This window comes from Lygodium microphyllum, chromosome 15 (genome assembly GCF_053477565.2).
Source record: "Lygodium microphyllum isolate KBCC chromosome 15, Lygodium_microphyllum_v1.1.10, whole genome shotgun sequence".
In the NCBI taxonomy this organism is placed as follows: domain Eukaryota; kingdom Viridiplantae; phylum Streptophyta; class Polypodiopsida; order Schizaeales; family Lygodiaceae; genus Lygodium; species Lygodium microphyllum.
Window position 1 is genome coordinate 124,663,329 of NC_141149.1, and position 24,910 is coordinate 124,688,238.

A 24,910-nucleotide genomic window follows, 5' to 3' on the forward strand; every position below is an offset into this window, starting at 1 on the left:
CTCAAACTAGTAGCACTTAGCATAAGAATGCAAAATTAAGTACATGCAAGGGAAAAAGAATGGGCAACGAATGTCAAAGCTCTAAATCTAACCTTTAAGTTTGCAAATACGATGACCGAGGAACTGATGTACACATCTCCACACACTTGCGCATGACCTTCCTCTCTCCTTAAATAAGAGACAAATTTCGTAATGAAGAGAATAGCCCATACTACTTAACTCTCCCCCCTTTATATAGGCTTAAGGCTTCCCAATGTTCAAAGCTTTCCTTTAAGCTTTTGTAGTTTACAAACTTAAAAAATCTAAAAACTTTCAAATGTGTAAGCTTTTCTTCAAATTTGGGTGTACACTTATATTTTCCTTCTTTAACAAAAAAAACAAAAAAGATAATTACAAAACATTACATAGCTGCACTTGTAAAAAAAACTCCCAAAATCCCAAGGAAAATCATCCGGTCTTCAAGTTCGCGGCTTAGGTTGGGGGATGATGTGAAAATGAGAGAGAGTATACATATAGATACAGACATACATATCTATAAATATAGATGCCTTGCTCGGGTAACCTCACATGTTATTTATCGCGTCCCGGCAATTACCTTGTTTTCGGTTTTCCTCTTCAACAGAGAGAGGGCGTTCGGCGGGGAGGAGTTTCTGACGATGGATCCGGCTCGCAGGCAGAAGCCGGGTGTTCTTGACGCTGCTTTCAGGCTTATCACCAAAAGGAACTCTGTCTACGTCTCGTTTATCCTCATCGGCGCTCTTGTCGGCGAACGGGTATGTATATTATCGTCTGACACTTATCTGTATATACAATACGCCTGTGTGCCATTGCCATCTGACACCCCTGCACACGCTCTTCATTTCATTGCTCGACATTGTAGACATTTTACTGCAAATCTTCCCAGAAACATTCAACTTTTCAAGAAGAAAGTTTTAGACCTAAAGCGTTTGGTTAAATGCATGTAGTCGGGTATAACTTCCGTGTGAAAGGTCTGTTAAGATTTAAAGACAAATTTTCCATCCTTGTGATGATCATTTACTGACATCTTGGACATGTAGAAATATTGCATTTGGATCTGTAGCTCACTGGTGTCTTTTTGTTTATGAGGCTGTTCCAGAATGTTTGTTTCAATCTCCTTGAAGTGAGATACTTGTATGGAGAAGGTGGCACAGCATGGACGACCAATCAGTATAAGTTAACTAGTTTTTAGCCTAGGAGATCAATGTGTGAAACTGGACAGGGCAACGAAACTTAACCTGCAAGCACTTAACTTTAAAAACAGAAATTCAGAAATTAAAAAAACTTAACAGCAGAGTTGGAATGCTCTTGCACTTGGACACAAAGAAAGATTGGGCTTTGGCCCTTTTTATATTCCTTTCTCATTATTGAGATACTAGTACAGTTATCACTTCTCAGAAAGACTTGACTATGGGCTTTCCGAACTCAACCCTACTTGTCCAATCCATTACAACTGCTCTTGGATCTACCATGCTCAAGTATTGCCTCTAGCTATGTAATGCACCTATGCACCTCCCACATACACATGCTCATATGCTAGGTAGGCAATGGAATAGGGTGAGATGGATGTCATGTTCAAGGGAGTGTGTGAGAGGCAAGGCACATGTGCTACCTCTAGTGGATTGTGTAGGTTATGGGCAACAATAAAACAAGGACGACGAACAAAAGAACCGTCGAGCTATTTGTGAATTGGCTACTTGTCTCATCTTGATAGTGATTTGAGAAGAGCATCATGTGTTTATCTTGGTAGTGATTAGCAAATGTATCTTCTTATTCGTCTCTTGTTTGTGTTGACTTGTGGAGTGCTGTAAAGAGAGAGTCTATTTCCCGTGCTTAAGTATGTGCAAGATTGAGGCGAGTTAAAGTGTTATTGTCTTGATCAATTCAAAGATTGTTCAAGGGAGATGGAGATGGAGTAAAGAGTTATCTTTGATAGGATAGCCTAGTGACTAAGTGGATTCAAAATATCGGTCATAGCTTGGAATCTTGGAGGTGATGCTTGTTCAAATCTCTATTCGATTGATGTAATTAAGATTTGAGGATTTTTGTTATCTTTTTTTGGTTTTCAAACCAACCTTTCTCTTCTTATAGGGTAGTAAAATATGATTAAGTACTTAATCGTAGCAATTAATAATTGAGCATAAATTGAAATGCATACATTAACTTAATAATTTTGGATAATAGACACTTAGTTGTCCCAAAAAATAGCTCCCCTTTTGGTATTTGTTTAACTTTAGTTGCAAATGGATGGAATGCTTGAGATCCTCAAACTTTCTTCGCTAATCTAAGTGTCCCTTGTCGTTAAAACTGACCAACAAGCCTCCAAATCAATGTGCCCCTTGATTTGCTTGGGAATAGGTCTTTACTTTACTCTTTGAAAGATAAATTTAGTCTCAAATCTGATATTGGCTGGTTAGCCACTTGAAACTCTTTGAAATTCTTGAATTTTAGTTGCTACAATTCAAGTTATAGATTCTCAATTCTAAGTACACATGTTGAGGTGACTATAAAAACCTTACTTTTTGCTGTAAATTAGGGTTAGCATAGTTGATTGAAATCTCTTGCTTTAATGATTCTAATTATTAAAAATGTTGAGATAACTTGAGAGATGATTGAAGGATAAGAGAAAATAATATAGAGAGAAATTTTAGAGTTTCATTGTGAGAAACATTGAAAAGCTATTGTTGCCATACTCAAATAGCCATGGAAGCTACCATCTATAACTTAGGATTACCAGAAAGATTGTTGCCTTCTCTTGTATGTTGTCATTTGTACCGGAAGGACGTTGGACTGTTGTTATCTACTCTTGGAGGGCTCCAAACTGCTGTCACATGTTGTGAGACTAATCCCTGGTGGTTGTAAATTACATCATTAGTCTCTCCTTGCTCTCTAAAGCCTACTTCTCTCTCACAATGGTTGGAATAGACTTTCACCTGGCCCTAAAAATGTTTTTTTCACTTGCATGGGCAAGTTTTACCAAATGACAATTTTCTACTCCCATTTTTTAGCATTATCTAGCTTATTAAATTAATTTTAAAATATTAATTTTGAAAAATAATTTAATAAGTAATCTAATGCTCATAAAATTAATTGCACTAGCCAATAATTAAATTGACTAGGCTAATTTGTCTTCCAAGTATCCTTGAGTAGTTATTAATCCTTAGATTGACATTAATTAATTAATTAATGTCTAGTCTCTAATGTCACTATTGATATTAGTGGCCAATAAATTGATCTAGGTCTAAATTTGACACCGGATACCATCTAGTATTTGTCAATAATAGCTTATTATATCTTTTGCCTTTGGCATCCATTGCATCCTTAGGATCCTTGGCCTGTTATCATGAAATAACTGCCATGTGCATCACATGTGTTAAATAACCTTGTACATTCGATTGATATCTTAATTAAATGTTATCGGCGAGATTAGAGTATCTCAAAATTTCATGTCCCTGTGATAACTCTTTTCTATTTGATTTGAGTTTTGCATTAGAATTGTGAGTCTTATAATTGGTAATAAAGCTAACTCTTGATGATAGGAAAGGAGTGATTGGAATGAAGGATTTTGAAAGTGTTTACTTTTTCTATATAGTAGGTTGCTCAAATTTGCTTGTTCTAACTATGAATGCTTTGTATGAAGACACTTGGTACATAAGCATCGCAATGCAAATGGAGGGAGCATGAGTGGTGGAGGCGACACCTTTCTTATTGTCAATCATCCACTACCTCTCTCTCACTTGTTGACATCATCTTAGCTTGTATCTTATACTTGATTAGGTCACCCTCTCCTCCTCTTTCAATTGTTGCCCAACTCTAGATTGTTGTAGGTGACATCCCTTGTTTTCATTGCTACATTTACTTGTTTTGGTCATAGTTTTTTCCATACGTTTTTATATAGCATACATCAAACTATGATTGGAATATGGTTTAGCCTCAAGGGCTTAAACATATGTGGCCTTAAATATGGTTTAGCCTCAAGGGCTTAAACATATGTGGCCTTGATTTTATCTTGAAAAACCTAATTATACACATTTTTAATCTTTAAAATTTCTAACTTTAAACTAGCATAGAAGATTAAGCTTCGAGGTGTCATAATCTCAAATCATGACATCACATAGTTACACACTCATTGGTCACATGTTTCATGAAATCATAAAGTCTCAACAATTAAAAAGCAATAACAAATTGTATGGAGGAAAGGGGCTAAGTATGATATCCCTAGAATTTCCTACTCTTGCTTTTTCCATAACCCATATCTATTAAACTTTTTGCACTCTACTTTTTTTTCCTAAAAAAGTCAAGTGTGTCATTTTTTCCATACTCCACTTTTGAAATGGCTTTTCCCACGTGGGAAATTAGCATATCTATGTGTGGGAATTCGACAATGGTCTCAGCCCTAGAGATTGTTGCATTTTGCTTTCTAGCTTGCTGCCCCTTCAGTTTCAGCTTCATCTCAGCTCCTATTGGTGGTTACAACACTCGAGATTGGTCTTTGGTGGACATCACATTTTGACTACTCCCTTAGCCCACTTCTATGAGAGCGGGCGATCGTTGGACATCTTTGCCTTTGAGCATCTTGTGCACTCTTCAGTTTTAGCATCATCTCAACTCCTACCGGTGTTTACAACCCTCGAGATCAATCTTTGGTGGACACCACACTTTGGTTACTCCCTTAGTCCACTTCTATGAGAGCTAGCAGTTGTTGGACAGCTCTACCTTTGAGCATATTGTGCACTCTTTCATTCATTTACATCATTCTTTTATTCACTTCAAAGTTCTCTTTCTTCTCAATTTATGTTTTCCCCTTTTGTGTTTTTGCGTTTGCGTTTGAGTTTTCTTTGTTTTAGTTGTGGTCGTATACTCGGTGCTTTCTTTAGCTAACCCTCGCATATCTCCACATGTATTAGAGTTGATGCTCATGTAAAGTATATCTTGTGGCTATCATGGAGGCTTGGTTTGTGTGAGATACATGAATGACATGTACTCGATTCACAATGACTGAGACTCCTTTCTCTTGAGATTCTATATTGTCTTTTCAGGCTTCTCTATCATTGGAGACCTTGAGGAGACGTTATGGACCCAATGAGAAGAGGAGCACATCATCTTCTTCTTTCCCTCCTTGGCTAGATGTAGGCCTCATATGACGGAAGGGGAGTTTTGAGTTCCTACGAAATAGATATGCTTGCTATGATTCTTGGGAGCCTTCTGTATCAATTAGGATTAGCAAGTGAGGTTGAACTCCTTTCCACTCAAGGAGGATATGGCGCATTTGAGATGACTGGCGACCCATCTTTTTTATCATAGCCAGGTTCAATGTTAGATTTATATTATCATTTTGAGTGATATGAAAGGTTTAATTTTGTTAAATTCAATAGAGGAGACTCTAGAAGCAAACATACATACATAGATATACCTGACATTGTATTCTTTGTTTTATTTGAACATGGAGTTGATATTGATGATTCGCAATACTCTCTGATTCTCCCGTCTTTTGTAGATTCTCTTTTATTTACTTTCAATAGCTTAGGTTAAAATTTTCCACATTTGCATTAAGCCCAATAGGATCAAGATCATTTATTTCCATTTCTAACACTTCCTCTTTCTCCATACCATATGTTAGCTACCCATAGGTGAATGCCACTTTACACCTTGGTATATTGTTGGTGGGAATCCCACCCGTTAATGTTGCCGCTTACAAACTGAAACCAACCTTTCTTCTTGGCAAAGGTGGTGAATAACCTGATTAAGCACTAATTACAGCAAGTATAAAATTCACATAAACTGAAAATACAAATGTTACCACTTAATCTTGGACACTTGATGCTTGATTGGCCCCAAAACTAGTGGCCCTTGTGGTATTTCTTTAACTTATATTACTAAAGGTTGAAGTACACTAAGATCTAGTTAGATCTCCTTCAATCATCAACACATCTTTTTGTCCATAGCAACCAGCAAGCCTATAAACCAATTTTCCCCTTGGTTTGCTTGGGGATTGGCCTTCAATCTACTCCTTGGAAGACAAATTCTAGCCTCTAAACTTAATGTTGATCGGCTGGTCTTTTGAAATTCTCTGAAATCCCCAAATTGTAGCTACTGAATTTCAAGTACTAGGCCCTAATTTTTGAGCACTCTTTCCATGGCAGCTGGTAAACCCTAATTTATGTTGTAAATTAGTAGCATAAATTAGGGTTTAGCAATGGAAATTCTTCAATGGTACCCTCTTGGGATTGAATTTGGTTGAGATCTCTTGCGAGAATTTATGAATTGGTTTCGAGAATGAAAAGGAAGCTGGAGAGAGAAATTTAGAGTTTTATTGTTGCCAAAGTTGGTTGAAATTTAATGTTGCCCTATGTTAGAAGCGGATGCAACAATGGAAGCATGAAAGAATGTTGAAATAAATTGTTGAACACAAGACAAAAGAGAAAACACAAGAATATTGCAAAGGAGAACTTAGAGATGTTCTCAAGAAATGGAATCCATATACCAAATACGAGATAGTTGTGTACAAAAATGAGTCACTGGTTGTGTGGGCAGTGGCACTAGCTCCCTCTCTCCAATAGGGCTTGCATTGGAATTTGCAAGACTCAAGTGATGAATGATTGAATGTGGAGGAGCCCGAATATATGGGATAAGATAGTGCCAATAAAGTGATGAGGTCAGCTAGCATAAAATGCTAAAGAATAACCTAAATGACCACTAAAAAATACCTAAATGACTTAGTAATACCTGGCACAGTCCATTGCTAACCCTTGCTGTAAATGGTTGATTGATTGCATTCTACCATCAACAAGAGCCCTACATGCATTCATTGCCTTGTGAGCGCCAAACTTGCCATCACTTGCTTGTAGATAGCCTACAAGGGCTGTTACCTGCCTCCAATGGCCTCTTGATTAGTTGGGGGTGACTCTTTGACTGCCTCCAATGGCTAGGCTGATTACCAATTGCCAAAGAATTGTAGCACTGGTTCTCCTCTCTCTCTCCCAATGTCCACCATGTTGGAACGAGGCTTCAACAACCTCTAATAGCCTTTCCCTTGCTTGCATGGGCAAGTTTTGCCAAGTAATAGTCTTCTAATTTCATTTTTCAGCCAGTTTCAGCACAAATAAATTAATTTTTAGAATATTAATTCTAAAAATTAATTCAATCACTAATTCTTGCTTAAAATATTACATATAGCAACTAACAATCACATTAGCTAGGCCAATTCGTCATCTGAGCAATGTTGAACATTTATTAGCCCTTGAATTGGCATTAATTAACTAATTAATGCCAGGTTCTTAATGTTACCACTAATATTATTGGCTAACAAAATCTTCTAGGCCAAAAGTTGACACCCAAGTACTGCTTAGGACGTATCAAGTATAAACTAGTAGAACTTTTGCTTGTGACATTGCTAACTTCTCAAGGTCCTTGGCTCGTCATTGTGAAATAACTAACTTGCACATCACATGTGAATCTCACATTTGCACATTTGACTAACACTTAATCAAGTGCTAAGCAAAATGTCAAAGTTCACGTCCTCGTGGCAGACCTTTCCCTTGAAAACCTTGTGATCGTCCTTGATTGCACCGCAAGTTGTCTAAAGCATTTGTTGCCACTAGTGGAAATACATGTTGGCATCATAATTAAACATGTACATGTGTTGCTTAACTAGACTTATGCCCTTCGCATGTCTAAAATTATAGTAACTTAAACTAGTTATGATCCACGCACATGAATCATAAACATTGTGAGAATCATAATGGATGCTTCCACATGCCATAATCCAATACAATTCTGATCATCAAGGCATTTTAATGCATTAATTGAGCACAACTAGTGCCTCATAGCAATGATGTATCACATGATACTCATATAAAGCATACATCAACTACAAATCACATGTAACTCATGCAAATGTACTTCTCTTGCATCACTTGCAAATGCATATTGCATACCATCCTTGTGTCCAATACATACCTTGCAAATGTACATTACATCCAAATGTACATTCCATGTATTCTATGCATGTCTGTGACCTTGTAAATATATAGTGTCAAAGTCTAGGTGCAATCCATACACATTTGCATACCAGCTCACTAGATCAGCTTGATTTATACAACATGATTAATTATTCATCATTCATTTTCTTCTTCTTCTAAGTTTTTGAGTTTCCGTCTCTCAGTGTGTGCCATGCATCTTGTTTCTTTTTGCAAATCTACTCTCTCTAATATGATAGGAGTGCACATACCGTTCTCTCACTTTTCTTGATATGTTTTTAGAGCAGAGGTGCTTAGAGAGCTAAAGATTCTCTTCATTGAAGAAGGCAAACAAAGGTTGTGGGTTCGACAACACCTTCAAAATTTTCCTATTTTGTTGCATTATTGGGAGATGTCCTTACCTTCTTCTGTGGCAAGAATGGTCATGCCATTGAAGATTGTCGTCATGGACATTTGCTCTCCACGCCATCGGAGCACACGTCTTTCGCTTGGCAATCCTTGTGCCACCTCATCCTTCTGAGCTAGAGAGAGCATTCTGCATTGGCTATTAGATTTTTATGCTCAAGGCAATAAGATGCACACAATGTGCACTAAGCCCTTGCGAGCAAAAGGAGACTCTAAGACCCCACGTGGTGATAAGCCCTCTTCGAGACCACCGCAATGTGCTATGGAGGTTTTCCCTACCCATTTTTAGGTGCAATGGCTTCCATGGCCTGCAATTTTGCAACTTGCTCGATGAAGAGATAGTGGTTGTTGGGTATAGTCTCCTCGTCGGTACGCTCCTTCAAGTGACAATGGTTGTTTGACATTTTCCCCTCCTTGGGGTTCGTAGTCCGCTCCACTAAGAGATAGAGGCTATCGGCCACCTATGACTTCATAGGTGCTACCTATTTCTTCGCCATGCTTCTACTTAGGTTCAAGAGGCCACCTCTGGGAGCTACCTAGCTTTTGCTCCATTGGAGCCCCGGATACATTCTTTGGCCTTCGGATGCATTTCCTTCGTCATTAGATACTTTGGAGGCTGCGATCCTTAAGTTTCTTTTTGAGTGGGGGATCCCACCTCTTGAGCTTCAAAGGGGTTCCCTACTCATCGTGTGGTTCTTGACACACCCTTTACCTTCTTGGGGTGGTTGACATCTCTATGCCATTTGACCCATTGATTTCTATTGATACACAGGATCTATAGATTCTTCCTAGTTCGGAGCCTTGGATGTTTCAAGCATGACTTGGTGGCTAGGCCTTTGTATTCCTTTTAGCATGTAGTCATGGAGGTTGTGGTTTCTCTCTTGAGATAGAGTTTGGGGTACTATCAGTGGATGATATCTATTGTTCTTAACTATAGGTTACCTTCCAGGTGGAATATTGGATTCATAGGTGGATCTTCGTCTCTCTCTTTCACACCTCTTATGGCTCCTTTTTGGGCTTGAGAGGGGGTGTTGAGAAACCCATTTGTTAACTGCATTGCTTTCATTAATTCATTCCCCTAAAAGGGTTGTGTGCCCACATTTTGGGGCACTATCCTAGATAGTCTGTGCCTATAAATAGGGCACTAACTCCCCCCATTAGACATTATCACCCATTCATCCACTCACTCTTTCTATTAGATTACTCCATTCTATTAGTCTTCTTTGCATTCCTTAGCCTCTACACTGTTGTTTACACCTCGAGCAGGAGAACAACTCAGTTGGTGGATGATCCTTCACATCTATCTCATGCCTGGCAGCTTGTTTCATTTGTTGCAGGCTGTGTTTGTTGGCTAGATGCTTCTACCTAGCTGAGCCATCATCAGGATTGTTGCAGGTGACACCATTTACACCATCAAGATTTGTGCTTTGCTGCTTGGGGTCTCTCTAGCATTTGTTCCGTCGTCTATGTGCTGCATACTACCCCTCCATGTTGTGTTTTGCTGTTGGGGAAGCCCTCTATTGCTGCGTTTCACCTTGAGGCAGGTTGCCTTGCTGTTCTTCTCACTCTAGAGCTTTGTGGTTGCTGGTGATCTTCTCTATCCTGTTTGATGACATTCAAGGATTGCACTTTACTCCCTCTATAGCTATCCCTAACTAGTTAACATTTCCTTTGACACCCTATTGCTCAAAGGAGTGTGTTGCACTCCCTTTACTTTGCAGATTCCCTACAGATGCTGCCAGGTGATCAGCCAGGATAGTGCAATCATATTTGAGGCTTTGTTTCATTATATTAGCTTGATTTATTAGGTGTGATTCAATGTTTATCATTCATCTTCTTCTCCTTTTGAGTTTTTGAGTTTTCTTCTCTCAATGTTTGTTGTACACTAAAGTGTTTCTCCCCACAAACCCTATTGGCTTCGTGATATGGTATGAGTGCATATCGACCCATCACTTTTCTTTACAAGCAAATGTCACATGCCCTCTTTGATTTGTGTAGCATCATAGCTCCTTTAGCACTGCATTGTGGTCATCCATGGGGAGCACATGAGTAAAATATGCAAGCTGGTTCGATCGAAGCGCTCTATTATCCATGATCATTGGCAACTTATAAGGCATATATACCAATGCTGTGAAACCGAGGATGGGCTTATGCATCCACGCCTATCTTCTCTCTGCTATCTTTAGAATGTGTGCATGTTGTGTCTCTATGATCATTGTGCAAGCTCGTACCTCCACCAATGCTGCTCTAAAGCAATGGACGAGAAGACCCATGGTGAACCCCTTGCAATCACTCGTATACAATTCACTATAAAAGGGAGCCACAACAATCAAAATGGCATGGACTTTCTACCAAAATTGCTCATTGAGGCACAAGCATTGTATGGCTTTGGCCTCTTTTGTCTCATATGCATTCCAGTCATTCCATAGAGTGGATACCATTGTTTGGCGTACGGTAGACTACGCCTCATAAATGTGCTCCAACAATTGCTTCATGTAAGCAAAACGAGTAGAAGAAGGCTTCTTTAACTCAAGTGTGCTATGCTCGCGATACGTCACAAGTATCTTTACCTTTATCGTGAAGAAGGTGACAATTGATGTAGCTTTATGCATCACCCTTTTCACCCACTAGAACTTCTTGATGTCCTCCATGAGGAAGTCCAAACAATGACTTTTACATGGAGTCCACACAATCGTAGGAAACTTAGCCTAAAGCAAACGGCCCATGCGTTGACAATTGGAGGCATTGTTAGTGACAACTTGCACCACATTTGAGGGGACCACCTATAATCACAATTTTCAATGTTGAAAGATTTTGAGAGAGAGAGAGAGAGAGAGAGAGAGAGGAGTACAACATTTAGGGCGATCACATTACATAATGCCATACTTATGCAAATGAGGCACGAAGTGTCTTAAAATAATAAATAATAAACCTTAACAGCTTGACCGTCATAGGAAACCCTAAATAAACCCTAACCCTAGTGTCACTTAGTGCTTAGGACGATAGGGGCAACAACTGCATTTAATGATAGTTTAAATGCTTAGGGATCTCGGATCATGGATCAAAGGACATCAACATGCAACCCACAAGATGGCCTACAAACCCCCCTTGATGAAATGGGCGGATTGATCTAGGACAAATGACAAAATCCTAGAAAATAAAAAGAAATATAAGGTCATGGTTGCACAAGTTCATCCAAGTGGATATAGCAACCTATGACAATATTGAGTATGAAAGATCATGGAACAAATGTAATCAAGTTCAAGGCTTGCCGATAAGCTTGAAACTTTGGTTGAGGAAGAGCCTTTGTGAAAAGATTTGCCAACTTGTCTTCAGTGAGTACATAAGACAACTCTATTTTGCCAACTGACATTTGCTCACGAACATAATGACAATGAACTTCTATATGCTTTGTGCAGGCATGGAACACTAGGTTCTGCACAATGGCCATTAGTGTAGATAAGTGTCAAAGCCGTCAGTTGCACATGAAGATTTGCAAGTAACTTGTGGAGCCAAACACACTTCTTTGTGGCTATGAACACTGCTTTGTACTCAACTTCACAGCAGGAAGTAGCAACTGTAGTTTGTTCCTTATTGCACCAAGAAACAAGAGATGTACCCAAGGAGAAGCAATTGCCACTATGAGAGACATGAGAATCAGAAAATCCAGCCCAAACACTATTAGAATATCCATGCAAAGAGAGTGAAGAATCAGCCTTGTAGAGAAGGCCAAGATCTTGGGTGCCTTTAAGATACCGAAAGACACGCTTCATTGCTTGCCAATAAAGTGTTGAAGGGCTGTGCATATATCTGCTCAATTGGGAGACAGCAAATTGAAGATTGGGCCTTGTATGACATAGATATATAAAGTAGTATCAAAGGATCCACTACTATCATCAGATGTGAATCTGAAACCAAGCTCCAAGGGAGTAGACACGGGCGTACAATCCTCAAATCATAGTTGGATTCAGATGCGTATGAATCATCATACCAGATGTTTGAAAACGTTTGGTATGAAAATGTATGATATGGCATTTCATACTTGACATTTTTTTCACATTTAAAAAAATTGCCATGACTGCCCCAATTTGACGATTTCTTCTTGGCGCCCTGTTTGCAGCAGTTTTCTCCCAAGTTCTCTGCATTTTTTCTGTGTGCAGCCTGCGTGGTCAGCTCTCACCCTGCACATGTGCAACCAGCAGTATTCAGACTTCAGTGATCAGTGTGCAGAAATTCAGCTTCGTGAGTGTGCAGAAATTGAGCTTCACGAGAGGGCAGCATGTGCAGACTGAGTGTGCTCACTGCTGAGTACTCAGCCCCATCCTCTCTCTCTCTCTGATCTCAGTTCTCCAGGTCAGCATGGTTCGAAAGCAAGGAAAAGAGTGGAACTTTGTGACTGAATTGCAGAAATTGAAGAATGGATAGTGTATTATGCAATGCGCGTGGCTGTTCAAGATTAAGTGGCAACATTTGCGTTTCGGTTTATTTGGATTTTATTGCTTGCTGTAATTAGTGTATAAGCAGGTCATTACCAACCAAGACCCATAAATCCTTGATACCTATGATTCTCTTCAATACAATCCCCTTTTCTATATCCCTTACCGAGAAGGAAGGCTGGTTTCAATTTGAGTTTTGATGATGAATCTTTGCCTTTGGTTTGGATCTATCAAGAGGCTATGTGATTGGGAACAACTGCAATTCTACTGGGGGAGAATGTAATGCACTCTAGAAGGAAGGCTGGTTTCAATTTGAGTTTTGGTGATGACTCTTTGCCTTTGGTTTGGATCTACCAAGAGGCTATGTGATTGGGAACAACTGCAATTCTACTAGGGGAGAATGTAATGCACTTGGACACCTCCCACATGCCACATACTTGGCAAGCAATGGGACAGGTCAAAGTGGATGACATGGTCACTGGAGGGTGCACGGAAAGGGTCATGGGAACGTGCGAGAGGTGAGATGCTTATACTACCACTAGTAGATCGTGTAGGTTGTGGGCATCAAGATTGTGCCTTGTGCTTTAGTTGGGGGTGCCTTGGTGCGCCCTCCAAGAATTTAACCCGATTCATTATACCAGATTCTTATGAGAGCTTTGGGCAAACAATCCTTTCATAGACAGTTCTCCTAAAATTACAAGCACATACAATAATGTGGGCAAGTGTTCAAAACATTTGCTAAGGTGGAGTTTTCTTTTTGAACGCTTAGCATTCATCCTTTGGATTTTTCTTGCCTTGATGTCAATTGCAATGCCCCACTGTGAGGGTAGGGAATACCCTTGTTTCGTCCCTCATTCTTATGCAATAAGAACGAGAACTTACGCAATTGATATTACATCCAATTAGCATCACCTATTAATTTTCAGATGGTAAATTTTTTCTAAGTTCTATAGCTCTTGGGTTGGGTTTTCGGCAAGATCTAGATAATCCAATCTTAAATCCACAAGGACCGTTTGAGGGTGGCTCCACCCTCTTGAGAATCCATTAGGAATTTCAGTTTCCCTCTAGCTTTCACTGTAACGCTTTTTGATCTATTCTTATGGTTGAATTCTTTGTTGGTTACCATCGAAAGGATGGCCTAACGAATTTTCCTCTTACAAGCTAGCTTTAGTACAAATGACGATGAAGACCACATCCTATGCGCATTACAATCAAAATTATATCTATGATGAGATATCAAGAGAATCAAGATGTAAGATTTAACACCCTTGTGCTTAATATGGAGATGCAAGCTATCTCTTTTAAACATGCCTTGAGATGCCATCTCTTACAATAAATCAATTCTAGAAATTTTTTATCTACTATTTGCTACTTAGTATGTATTATCTACATTCAAACCCGAGTTGTTATTTGTCGTACCACCTTGACCGGTAACTCTGTTGGTGTGTGTCCTTGGTAGATGGCTTGCTGATTATGTGCCTCACAAACCGGAAGTTTCTTTTCTTTCTCTCTCTCTCTCTCTCTCTGCCTAGTTCAACAGGGAGGGGGAAGGGTATTGCCTTTTTATAGGGGGGGGGTCTTTATAGGGAGGAGGAGGAGAGGTATGGGGGGTGACTGTGCCCCTCTCCTCACCCTCCACTTGACGGTTGCATGGCGGTGGCCAGTTTGGGCCCGCCCAAGTGGAGGAGTTGGGGGAGGGATAGTGGGGGAAGAGGGAGGGAGGTGGCACACGTGTGCCTCTCCTCCCTCATCGTCTTCGTCGCCTTTTTTTGCTTTCCCATTTCGCTAGTTGGTGGCGTTGATAGGGAGAGGGAAGTAAAAAAAAATTGTAATAAATTTAGTGAAAAATTATATTGGAAGGGGGGGTTTCTATGGAACAGAAGGGGGAGGGGGGATTTATTACATCCTTCCCCCCTTAAGGGATCGAGATGTCTTGATCTCGAAAGGAATTGGGGGTATTATTGGTTGAGAGTAATCTCATCAATCCATGTGGCATCTTCTTTTGGATAGTCCTTCCACTGGATGAGGTACTCTGTGAGAGTTCTACTTCTCAATGGCTTCTTCCGAATGTGTAGGATTCTATCTAGCCAGAGCTCAAGGACTCCTTGGCTCATCATTACAACTTGTTAATCATTGAGTACATGGCTAGGATTCGATACATATTTCTTTAGCAGGCTAATATGAAATACATTGTGAACCTTTATATTCTTGGGGAGTTGGAGTTTGTAGGCATTGGGCCCTAGGCACTTGAGGATCTTGTAGGGCCCGCAATACCTCGGACCTAGCTTCTTAAACTCTCCTAATGTTAAGGAGCTCTGCTGGGGTCGCACAGGAATAAAAACCATATCTCCTTCTTTGAAGAGCCGCTCTTGTCTATTCAGATTTGCATAGGATTTCTGCCTATCTTTGGCGGCTCTAATGTCTTGTATGATGGCCTTAACCTGCTCATCCATTTCCTCTAGCATTTTCTTGGAAGCCTTTACCCTTAAGGCAGGATCATAAAAATTCAATGGAGTACGGTAGTCATGCCCATACAATGCTTGGAAAGGTGTCATTTGAATGCTTTGCTGGTAAGAAGCATTATAGGCGAACTCTACCAATGGTAGATATTGGATCCATTTCTTGGGTTTGCGGTAGCAATATGCTCTAAGAATATCTTTAATGACTTGGTTGACTTTCTCCGTTTGGCCATCGGTTTGAGGGTGAAAAGCCATATTGAAACAGAGTTAAGTCCCAATGGCCTCAAATATCCCTCTCCAGAAGTGAGATGTGAAGAGAGAGTTGCAGTTACTAATGATCCTTCTGGGCAATCCATGGAGTCTGAACATCTCTTGATGAACAATCTGGCAATATTTGAAGCTTTATAGTTTGTCTTGACTGGAATGAGATGTGTTAACCATGGTGAGTATATCTACTATAATCATAATTGAATTGTATCCTCCTTGAACTGAAGGTAACCCAACAACAAAGTCTATGCCGATAAATTTCCACTTCATTTGAGAAATGTCAAGAGGTTGTAGCTTCCTAGGTATCTTGACATGCTATGCCTTAATGTGCTAGCAAGACAAACATTCCGTGACATATTTGAGTACATCTCCCTTAAGTCTTTTCCAATGGTAGCTCTTTCTAACCGTGTTGAGGGTCTTAATATATCTGAGATGGCCTGAAAAGGGGGAGTCATGTGCTTCCCAGAGTATTCTCTGTTTGAGTTTTTTGCTTGAGGGAATGCATAATCTTGTCCTAAAATAGACAAGTCCCCCATTGACACAGAATTCTTGATACTTGATCTTAAGTCTAGGGTTTTGGTTCTTTTTTGAAACCTCCTTTATTATCTGCAGATATTCTGGGTCATTGCTAGCTTCTTCCTTAGCTAATTCAAGGATAGGGTTACTATGCATTTCATAGTCACTAATGATTCCACCATTGAAGGTTCCTCCATAATAAGAGAATTGAGGAATGCCTTGCGACTTAAGCCCGACTTAAGGCATCAACGATCACATTTTTCTCACTAGGTCTATACTTGATCTCAAAGTTATATTCTTTTTACCAGGTCTATACTTGATTCCAAAGTCATATTCTTGAAGAACCTCAATCCAATGACGTTGCCTCATATTGAGGTCAGCTTGGGTGAAGTTCCATTTGAGGCTCTTGTTGTTTGTGACCAAGGATAACTTGTTGCCAAGCAAATAGTGTCTCTAAAGTTTGAGAGCATGAATAATTGCTAGCAACTCCAAGTCATGAGTAGCATAATTCTTTTCATGGGTTTTTAACTTCCTTGAGGAATATGCTATAGGATGGCCTTCTTGCATTAGTACACAACCTAGTGTAAGTGAGCTAGCATCTGTGACAACTTTGAATTCCCTGCTTAAGTCAGGGAGTTTTAGAATTGATGCTGTCACTAAGCTTTGCTTGAGTTGATCAAAACTTGATTGTTCAGTGGATGTCCAGACTATGGCAACCTGTTTTTTTAGTAGATTTGTGAGGGGTGCTGCAATTAAGGCATAGTCCTTAATGAATATCCTGTACCATCTTGTTAGGCCAAGAAAACTACGCACTTCTTTGATAGTGGTTGGTGGAGGCCACTCTTGGATATCCCTTAACCTTTGTAGGATCTACAGAGATTCCCTCTTCTGACACAATAAACCCAAGATATTCGATTTGTTTCTTGAGGAAGGTATACTTTTTCTTCTTGGTATAGAGGTTATGTGCCCTCGTGGTCTCAAGGACGATGTGAACTTGGGGTTCATGATCCTCCTCTTCCTTGGAATAAACCAAGATGTCATCAAAGAAGACAAGTACAAAATCATTCAGATATGGTCTAAAAATGTTTTGTATTAGCCTATTAAATGTGGCAGGGGCATTAGTCAATCTAAAGGACATTACGGTGAATTCAAATGACCATATCTGGTATTGAATGCCGTCTTAGGAATATTCTCATCCTTGACGCGGAATTGGTAGTATCCTGACCTCAAATCAATTTTGGAGAAGATTTTTGCTCTGTGCAATCGATCAAGTAACTCGGTCTATCCTTGGTATAGGATATTTATTCTTGATGGTTACTTGGTTTAGGTCTCTATAATCGATGCAAAGGCGAAGTGTACTAGCCTTCTTCTTCCGAAACAAGATTAGAGTCCCCCAAGGAGAACTGTTGGGACGTATATATCCTTGGTCCAATAGCTGTTTGAGTTGTTCTTTTAACTCAATAGCCTCAAGAATGGACATCTTGTAAGGCCTTTTTGCAACTGGTGCAGCACCTGCTGTCAGTTTAATCTCATGGTCAACTTCCCTAGGCGGTGGTAATTCTGGCAATTCTTCTGGGAATACATTTGCATACTCTTTTAACCATGTTAGTTCTTCATTGAAGTCCTCTACTTGTTCCTGCTTATTTAGCTTGATTAGATAAACGGGTAATCCTTTCCTTATTCCTTGAGCTATTCGCGTTGCCTTGGCTAGTTGGATCTTTGGTTTACCAGCTTCTCCTTGAGTTGTAACTAACTCTCCTTTAGGATTCCGAAAGGAAACTTGGCCCTTTCCACAATGGATGTGAGCATCATTGGGGACTAGCCAATTTATCCAGAGTAGGGACTTATGGACCCCTAGATTCATTACCCTGAACTTAACAAATGTGGGCTCTTTTCCGAGTAGGTATTCCACCTTAGTGGTTTGTCTAGTACAAGTAATTTCTCGCCCATTCGCTAATTTGACAAGCGAAGTAGGTGCAGCTACAATGGCTATTCCTAACCTTCTTGCGCAAGCTGGTGAAATGAAAGAATGAGTATTGCCACAGTCAATCAGGGTTTTGAATTTCTTACCTTGGTAATCCGATGGAGTTTGGATCACCGAAAATTGGTGATTCGGCCCCTTTTTATGGAGATTGGCATGAATTAATGCCCTCTCAATCTCAGCTTTCATAGATGGATCTTCTTCTTCATTGATTTCCTTAATGGTTATATTGGAAGTTTTTGCTCTTTCCATTGTTGCACGATTGTGGCCACGGGTAGCCCTGGCTTGCCCACTGAATCTTCCTTGACGACGATCTTCGCCAAGTTTGGGACACTCTCTTTTGAAGTACCTAGGTTTCTTGCAGTAAAAACATTGCAGATCCTGATCGTTTATTTGTGTGGGGACAAAGTGACTAATTGCATTTGCCTTCGGCTTCTTCCGTTTGCCTTGACTTTGTTCTTGCGGCCTTTTAAATTGAGCTTTTGACATCCCTAGATTTTGGTCTTTGTAAGACCAAGGTCTATTATTCATCGATTTTGATTGGACTTCTTGGGCAATGGGTCCTGCTCTTATCAATGCATCTTGTAAATCCGAGGGACGCATTGATTCCAATCGAGTGTTCATTGGTTGATTCAGCCCATCACAGAACTTAGAGACTTGTTGGAAAATACTCATTGTCGGGGCGTATTTTAACAAGGAGATAAATTTTGAGTAGTACGCCCAGACCCAACTGCTTCAACTTAAAGAACTCATTCATCTTCTGAGTTTTGTATGCAGGTGGCATGTACCTTTCTTGCACTGCTTCTTTTAGCTTATCCCAAGTTACTGTGCTTTTCATGACTGCTTGATCTTTACACCATTGCTTCCACCAAAGCCTAGCTTCGCCCTTGAGTTTGACCTTGGCAATCACAACCTAATTTGAAGGTGTTGTTTCTACTGCACTGAAGTAATCCTCCATGGATTCAATCCATATTTCAACATCAGCTTCAACAGTCTTTCCTTTCCCATCAAATTCTGGTGGTTTGATTTGTGTGAGAAGAAACTTCTTCTCTTATGTCTCTGTCGGACTTAGTGTGGGAACATGGTTCTGATTCTGCGTTTGGGGTTGTATTTGCTCCAATTTAAACTTTCGCATTAAGATTGCATTTAGACATCTCTTCACAACTTGTCTCAATGCGCATACTATTTTTCATCAATACTGTGCAACAAGTTAGATAATCATAAAATTCTCATTTATCCATAAAGAGGCATAAGCCTTAAGTACAATTATTCGGCAATAGATAGAGATAGGTTGGGATGATTTTTCTTTCAAGAGATATATTAGTGCGAGGTTAATAATTTCTTATTGGATTCGGTTACAGGGACAGAATAGTAATATGGGTTTGGAGAATGGATTCTCAAGAAGCGGTAAGTCATGGGAAGTTTAGGAAATCCCCGTTATTGATAGCTATGACGTTCGTATCGCCCCATTACTTTAATTCTATCTGCCAGCAAGACTTTGATCACCTGTTGGGGTCTGATGTGCAGGATCGAGTTCACACGTGCCTCATGGAAGACGAATAACTTGATAATCTTCAAGTCCTTCAACCATTTTAGCCTCTTCAGATTGTTTTGAAGATATGCAAACCGGTTGGGATCTATGTAGCAGTAACCTGCACTCCAAGTCCAATGCCTTTCTACATACAACGGTGAAGGGTTGTAGAGGTGATCCAGGATCCCCATCATGCCGGTTCTTTTGCGATTACTTAAAGAATTCATAGCAATCTTGAACATGATATGAAATATGAGGAACTGACTCCATGCCTCGTAGGGGAGGGAGGGGAAGATGACGAAGATGATGGAGGAGGGGCACGCGTATGCTACCTTCCCCCACTATCCCTCCTCCACCTGGGTGGTCCCAAACATGCCATTCCATGCAATCGTCAGGTGGAGGGTGAGGAGAGGGGCACCGTCACCGCCCATACCACTCCTCCTCCCTATAAAGACCCCCCTCCCCCCGATAGAAAAAGGCGATATCCTTCTCCCCCTCCTTGTCGAACTTGGGCAGAGAGAAAGAGAAAGCGAAGAAACTTATGGAAGTTTCCAAGCCCCTCCCTTGGGAGGGGTGCCCACACACTAATTTTGTGAGGCATATAATTAGCAAGCCATCTACCAAGGACGTGCACGCAAGGAAAGGTATCCTAAGATGGCCCCCAAGCGAAGATTGCCTTGTGCCGATGGAAATTCCACAAACACCAATGGGGTTATCAGTCAAGGCGGTACGACAAATAACAACTTGGATTCAGGTGTAGATAATATATCCTTGAATAACTAGTTGCTATTGATAATCTTTTCTAAGTAGCAAATAGTAGATAAAGGAAAAAGATTCGATCTATGAAAGATCATACTTCCTTGCATTGAAATGATCTTATTTTGGAGTGATAATGTCTTGTTGCATGGAATTGAATAAATTGATGCACTATATTAGAGTTATTTCTGCTAAAGTGCTATTTGTAATTCAGAGGTCATTCACACTCATAAAATCACACAACTAGCAAAGCTTGTATACATTTGCACACGAAGAGTAGATATATGTATTAAGTAACTCATAGGAAGAGAGAAAAATCTTCATCTTTGACTCATAAAGTTGCACTCTTAGGTGTATGTGCCAATACCTTTTGGTTGTAAGATGCATCTCTAGAAAAATTCTAGAATTGATTTATTGTAAGGGATGGCATCTCAAGGCGTGCTTAGAAGAGATAGCTTGCATCTCCATATTAATCATGAAGGAACACACATCACATGGAAAGCATTTGCTCTCACGGGTGTTAAATCTTGCATCCTGATTCTCTTGATATCATAGATATTATTTTGATTGTAATACACATAGGATGTGGTCTTTATCGTAATTTGTATTAAATCTAGCTTGTAAGAGGAAAATTCGTTAGGCCATCTTTTCGATGGTAACCAACTAAGAATTCAACCACAAGAATAGATTGAAAAGCGTTACAGTGAAATTTGGAGGGGAACTGAAATTCATAATGGATTCTCAAGAGGCTGGAGCCACCCTCAAACGATCCTTGTGGATTTGAGATTGGATTATCTAGATCTTGTCGAAAACCCAATCCAAGAGCTATAGAACTTAGGAAAAATTTACCATTCGGAAACTAATGGGTGATGCTAATTGGATGTAAGACTAATTGCGTAAATTCTCGTTCTTATTGCATAAGAATGAGGGACGAAACAAGGGTATTCTCTATCCCCATAGTGGGGCATTGCAGTTGACATCAAGGCAAGAAAAATCCAAAGGTTGAATGATAAGCGTGCAAAAAGGGAACTCCACCTTAGTAGGTGTTTTGAACACTTGCCCACATTATTGTATGTGCTTGTAATTTTAGGATCACTGTATGTGGAAAGGATTGTTTGACCAAAGCTCTCATAAGAATCTGGTATAATGAACCAGGTTAAATTCTTGATTGTTTGACAAAAGCTCTCATAAGAATCTGGTATAATGAACCAGGTTAAATTCTTGGAGGGCACCGTGATAGGAATGTGGACCGAACCCACTATGAGAGGTCTCTTTGTGGATTAGTTTGATCGTAGGGGGATGCTTGGATGCCAAGGGGGGCTTTGGTTGTAAATCCCCTGCCTTCGGGTCCTACTCAAACGGTCTACGTGACTCGAGATGGATTCTCGAGGCCCTGCTACTAGTGCAAGGGCGGAAACTTGGAGGAAAATAAGACACATCCTCACGGATTGTGGGAATCGTCCTATGGACGGGATTTGCATCATAGTTGAATTTTTTTATATAAAGTTTACTTTCAAGAAATTTGTTTGAACTGTTTCGTGTTAGTGTATAAAATTACGTAAAGGAACATGTGGCTAACGGGTTCATTAAGGAAGTTGCTTGTATGTGCTATCACTAATGTACCCTTAGGTAAGTAGAAAACTAAAGCGATCAAGGGAAGCGGGTGGACGGAGTCCTGACGGGTTCGTTCTACGGTAGGGTGGTCCCAGAGAACTGGGAGGCTTCTCAATTTTCAAATCACGATGACGTACTGACCTTAGATAATGTAGGGTAGAACACTAGCTCATATCGTTTCAGGGGACTGGAATGGGAATTTACCAATGGGTAGAGAGGTCGAGCGATGCATCCCTCTCGTTTCCCATTCTCTTTGAACCAAGTGCGATATGAGTCCGCTTCGGTTCAGATGCTTTGCGTAGAGGAGATCGTCTGAAGACCGATGCTAGAAGGCTGTGGAATGACTTGACTATTATAAACCCAGAAAGATTCAGGTCGATCCTAATTGGATTGGCCGATATGTTCATTGCGGAGTAGACTCGTGAGTTGCTAACCGATAAATCCTGTGATATTTCGTGGGAGTGCCAAGCAGCATCTTTTAGATCAGACTCCTGATGGACTACTAAAACATGTCAAGGTCCGAACACGTTACAGTGGTAAAGGGGTTTATTACAATCAAAGAATGCCCCCATAGAAGATCTATGCTTATGAAAGATCCTATCCGTTATCTGATTGAATGTTGCTGGAGCATTAGTAAGCCCAAACAGCATCACTAGGAACTCATATAAGCCAAAGGTTGACTTGAAAGCTGTCCTATGCACATCTTCATTTTGAATGCATAACTGATTATACCCACTCTTCAAATTTATCTTACTCTGTTTGACCCCATGCATTTGATATGTGGTTGTATTACGGGTGAATTTTTAAAATTTGAACTTAAAAGATGAAGACCAGATGGGACATGTGTGACTTGTTGCAGCAATGTACATTTCTTGTAAACATTGAGTTTGTATGCTCATGGTATTCAAATAGTTTTGCTTTCACTTTAGGGTAGAAGTGTGCATGCATTTGTCCAGACCTGATCTATAATTTGTAATTTTGTGGCAGATTGTGGATGCTGGCACCAACCAGTTATGGGAGTACACGAACCGTGGGGTATATTGCCATTTTGCTTATTTTGTCAATTTGATGTCTGTAAAAACGGTCTTAACAGATTAATTCTTGATTTGGGCACATGCTTGGTGTTCACAAAAGTGGCCTATATCATTTATCAGTATGTTTTATGGCTGGCTTTAGTTTCACTATTGAAGGATGCTTACATTTGCAATTAACAAATGATGCATGTAAATCTGAAACTGGAGTCTGGTCTTTTTAAAATCTTGAGTTTATGTCTAGACTTGTGGGGTAATCTGATCAACTCAGAGATGACTTATTGGCTAGTGTGAAGGTTGTGGGCACAGGAGTATGTTAGAAGGGATGAATCACACACTTTCATAAGCCTGACATAGGGTTGTTTAGACTTGGTAGTTGTAAGACAGACACGATGTTTAATTCCCTGACAATTACAACCCATTTTTGCATACCTGTTACATGCTTTTTATAAGCCTAATGGATGCAAAAATGAAACGACTGTGTGTCGTAAGGCTATGGACTAGAAGATGTGATGGTTTTAGTCTGAGTGGTCTCTGACAGTGTTTTCCATATTGGCTATCAGAGCGGCACACTGAAGAAACACAGATTTGTTGTGTGAAGTGGTGCACGATCTTCAGATGAAAGCTGAAGGCAACTCAATGTGAACACGACAAAACAGCCTCAAGTAGTGGAACAGCAGATTCCGTGTCTGGCTTTTGAATACCAATTTCCAAATATACAATAGGACTATGTAACAAATCTTGTACGGGTCTGATTAGCTGCAAAAAATTGAACTCCTATTGTGCATGATCCATATTTCAGCATGTCAACTGCTTGTGATATTTGGAAATTGGAATTTGCTACAGATTATTTTATGAGGATGTGCATGTTGAATTGAACGGTGCTACTGCTTTCAACAGAACTCAAATTAATCCAATGTGTTTCTAAGATACTGTGCATTAAATGTTATGGTAACTGATTGCACTCACTCTTTGTAGTTGCTGTAAGAATTGCGATGATCAAGTATGAGCGTTGCTGTTTTAAGCTTTAAAGACATCAGTTTCTGCTAACAGACCAGACAAGTGTTGTTTTCTGTCTTTATAGCTTTCTTCCACTTTTCAATGATTGCAGAAATTGTATGAGGATATTCCTGTGTTGGGCCAGAGAGTGGAAGCAGCAGAAGAATAGGTCTCCAAAGAAAATTCTTTCCTCATGCTCCATGCTGATCTTCCTCTGCTTCATGAAGGTTCAAAGTCAGGAGGGCTCACAACAAATGTCAATGCACTGAGTTATGACATGAATAATGTTTCCTTTAGTCTATCAGAGAACCCTGAGCTTGGGTCAATTTCTATGTTGTTCATTGTATAATGAGAATAGAAAAAATATCAAGAGAAACTGAATTATGTGAGGTTCTCACACAGGCATCATGCTACTTGGTCACTGCCATTTTCAAAATTTCTGTTTCTTGTAACTGGCAAATTCAACAAGTCCACGGATGCTGTATTTTCAAGTTTGAAAAGCTCCACTGTCAGTTGGATTAAATGGCATCTTACATGGGTTCTTGTCTTCATAATATGTTCTTTTTGCAGAAATGGTAGATATTCAGTGTTATTCATCTGGAAAGAAGTTAATAAGCAAGGGATGGGGCTTTCAAGTCCACAAGAGAACTTGAGGGTTTTGGGGTTTGGTTAGATTAACAAAGACAACCGGCTTAAGTTTGCTAGATTCTTCCGGGCCTAAAACTTTGAATTGATCCAAAAAAATTATCAAAACGGAGTACTGGATGTAAACTGATAGTAGCAAATAAGCACACTGATGAGATCTTGATTAAAGTTTGAGGTTACTAACTCTGGACGACCAAGCATGGATATACAACAAATCCAGAGAGTACATGGAATGCCATGCTTGCATGCTTGTTTTGGTATAGATCTGTAGCA

General features: G+C 39.9%; 1 protein-coding gene across 1 annotated transcript; it reads left to right on the top strand.

Moving 5' to 3' along the window:
* Positions 1-490: 490 nt before the first annotated feature.
* LOC148025020 (cytochrome b-c1 complex subunit 9-like) lies at positions 491-24,515 on the top strand. Its single transcript, XM_087694717.1, has 3 exons — positions 491-773; positions 22,950-22,997; positions 24,105-24,515. The coding sequence occupies exons 1-3, from the start codon at positions 495-497 to the stop codon at positions 24,159-24,161; spliced, it is 384 nt and encodes a 127-aa protein (XP_087550843.1). The 5' UTR covers positions 491-494; the 3' UTR covers positions 24,162-24,515.
* The last annotated feature ends 395 nt before the right edge of the window (positions 24,516-24,910 follow it).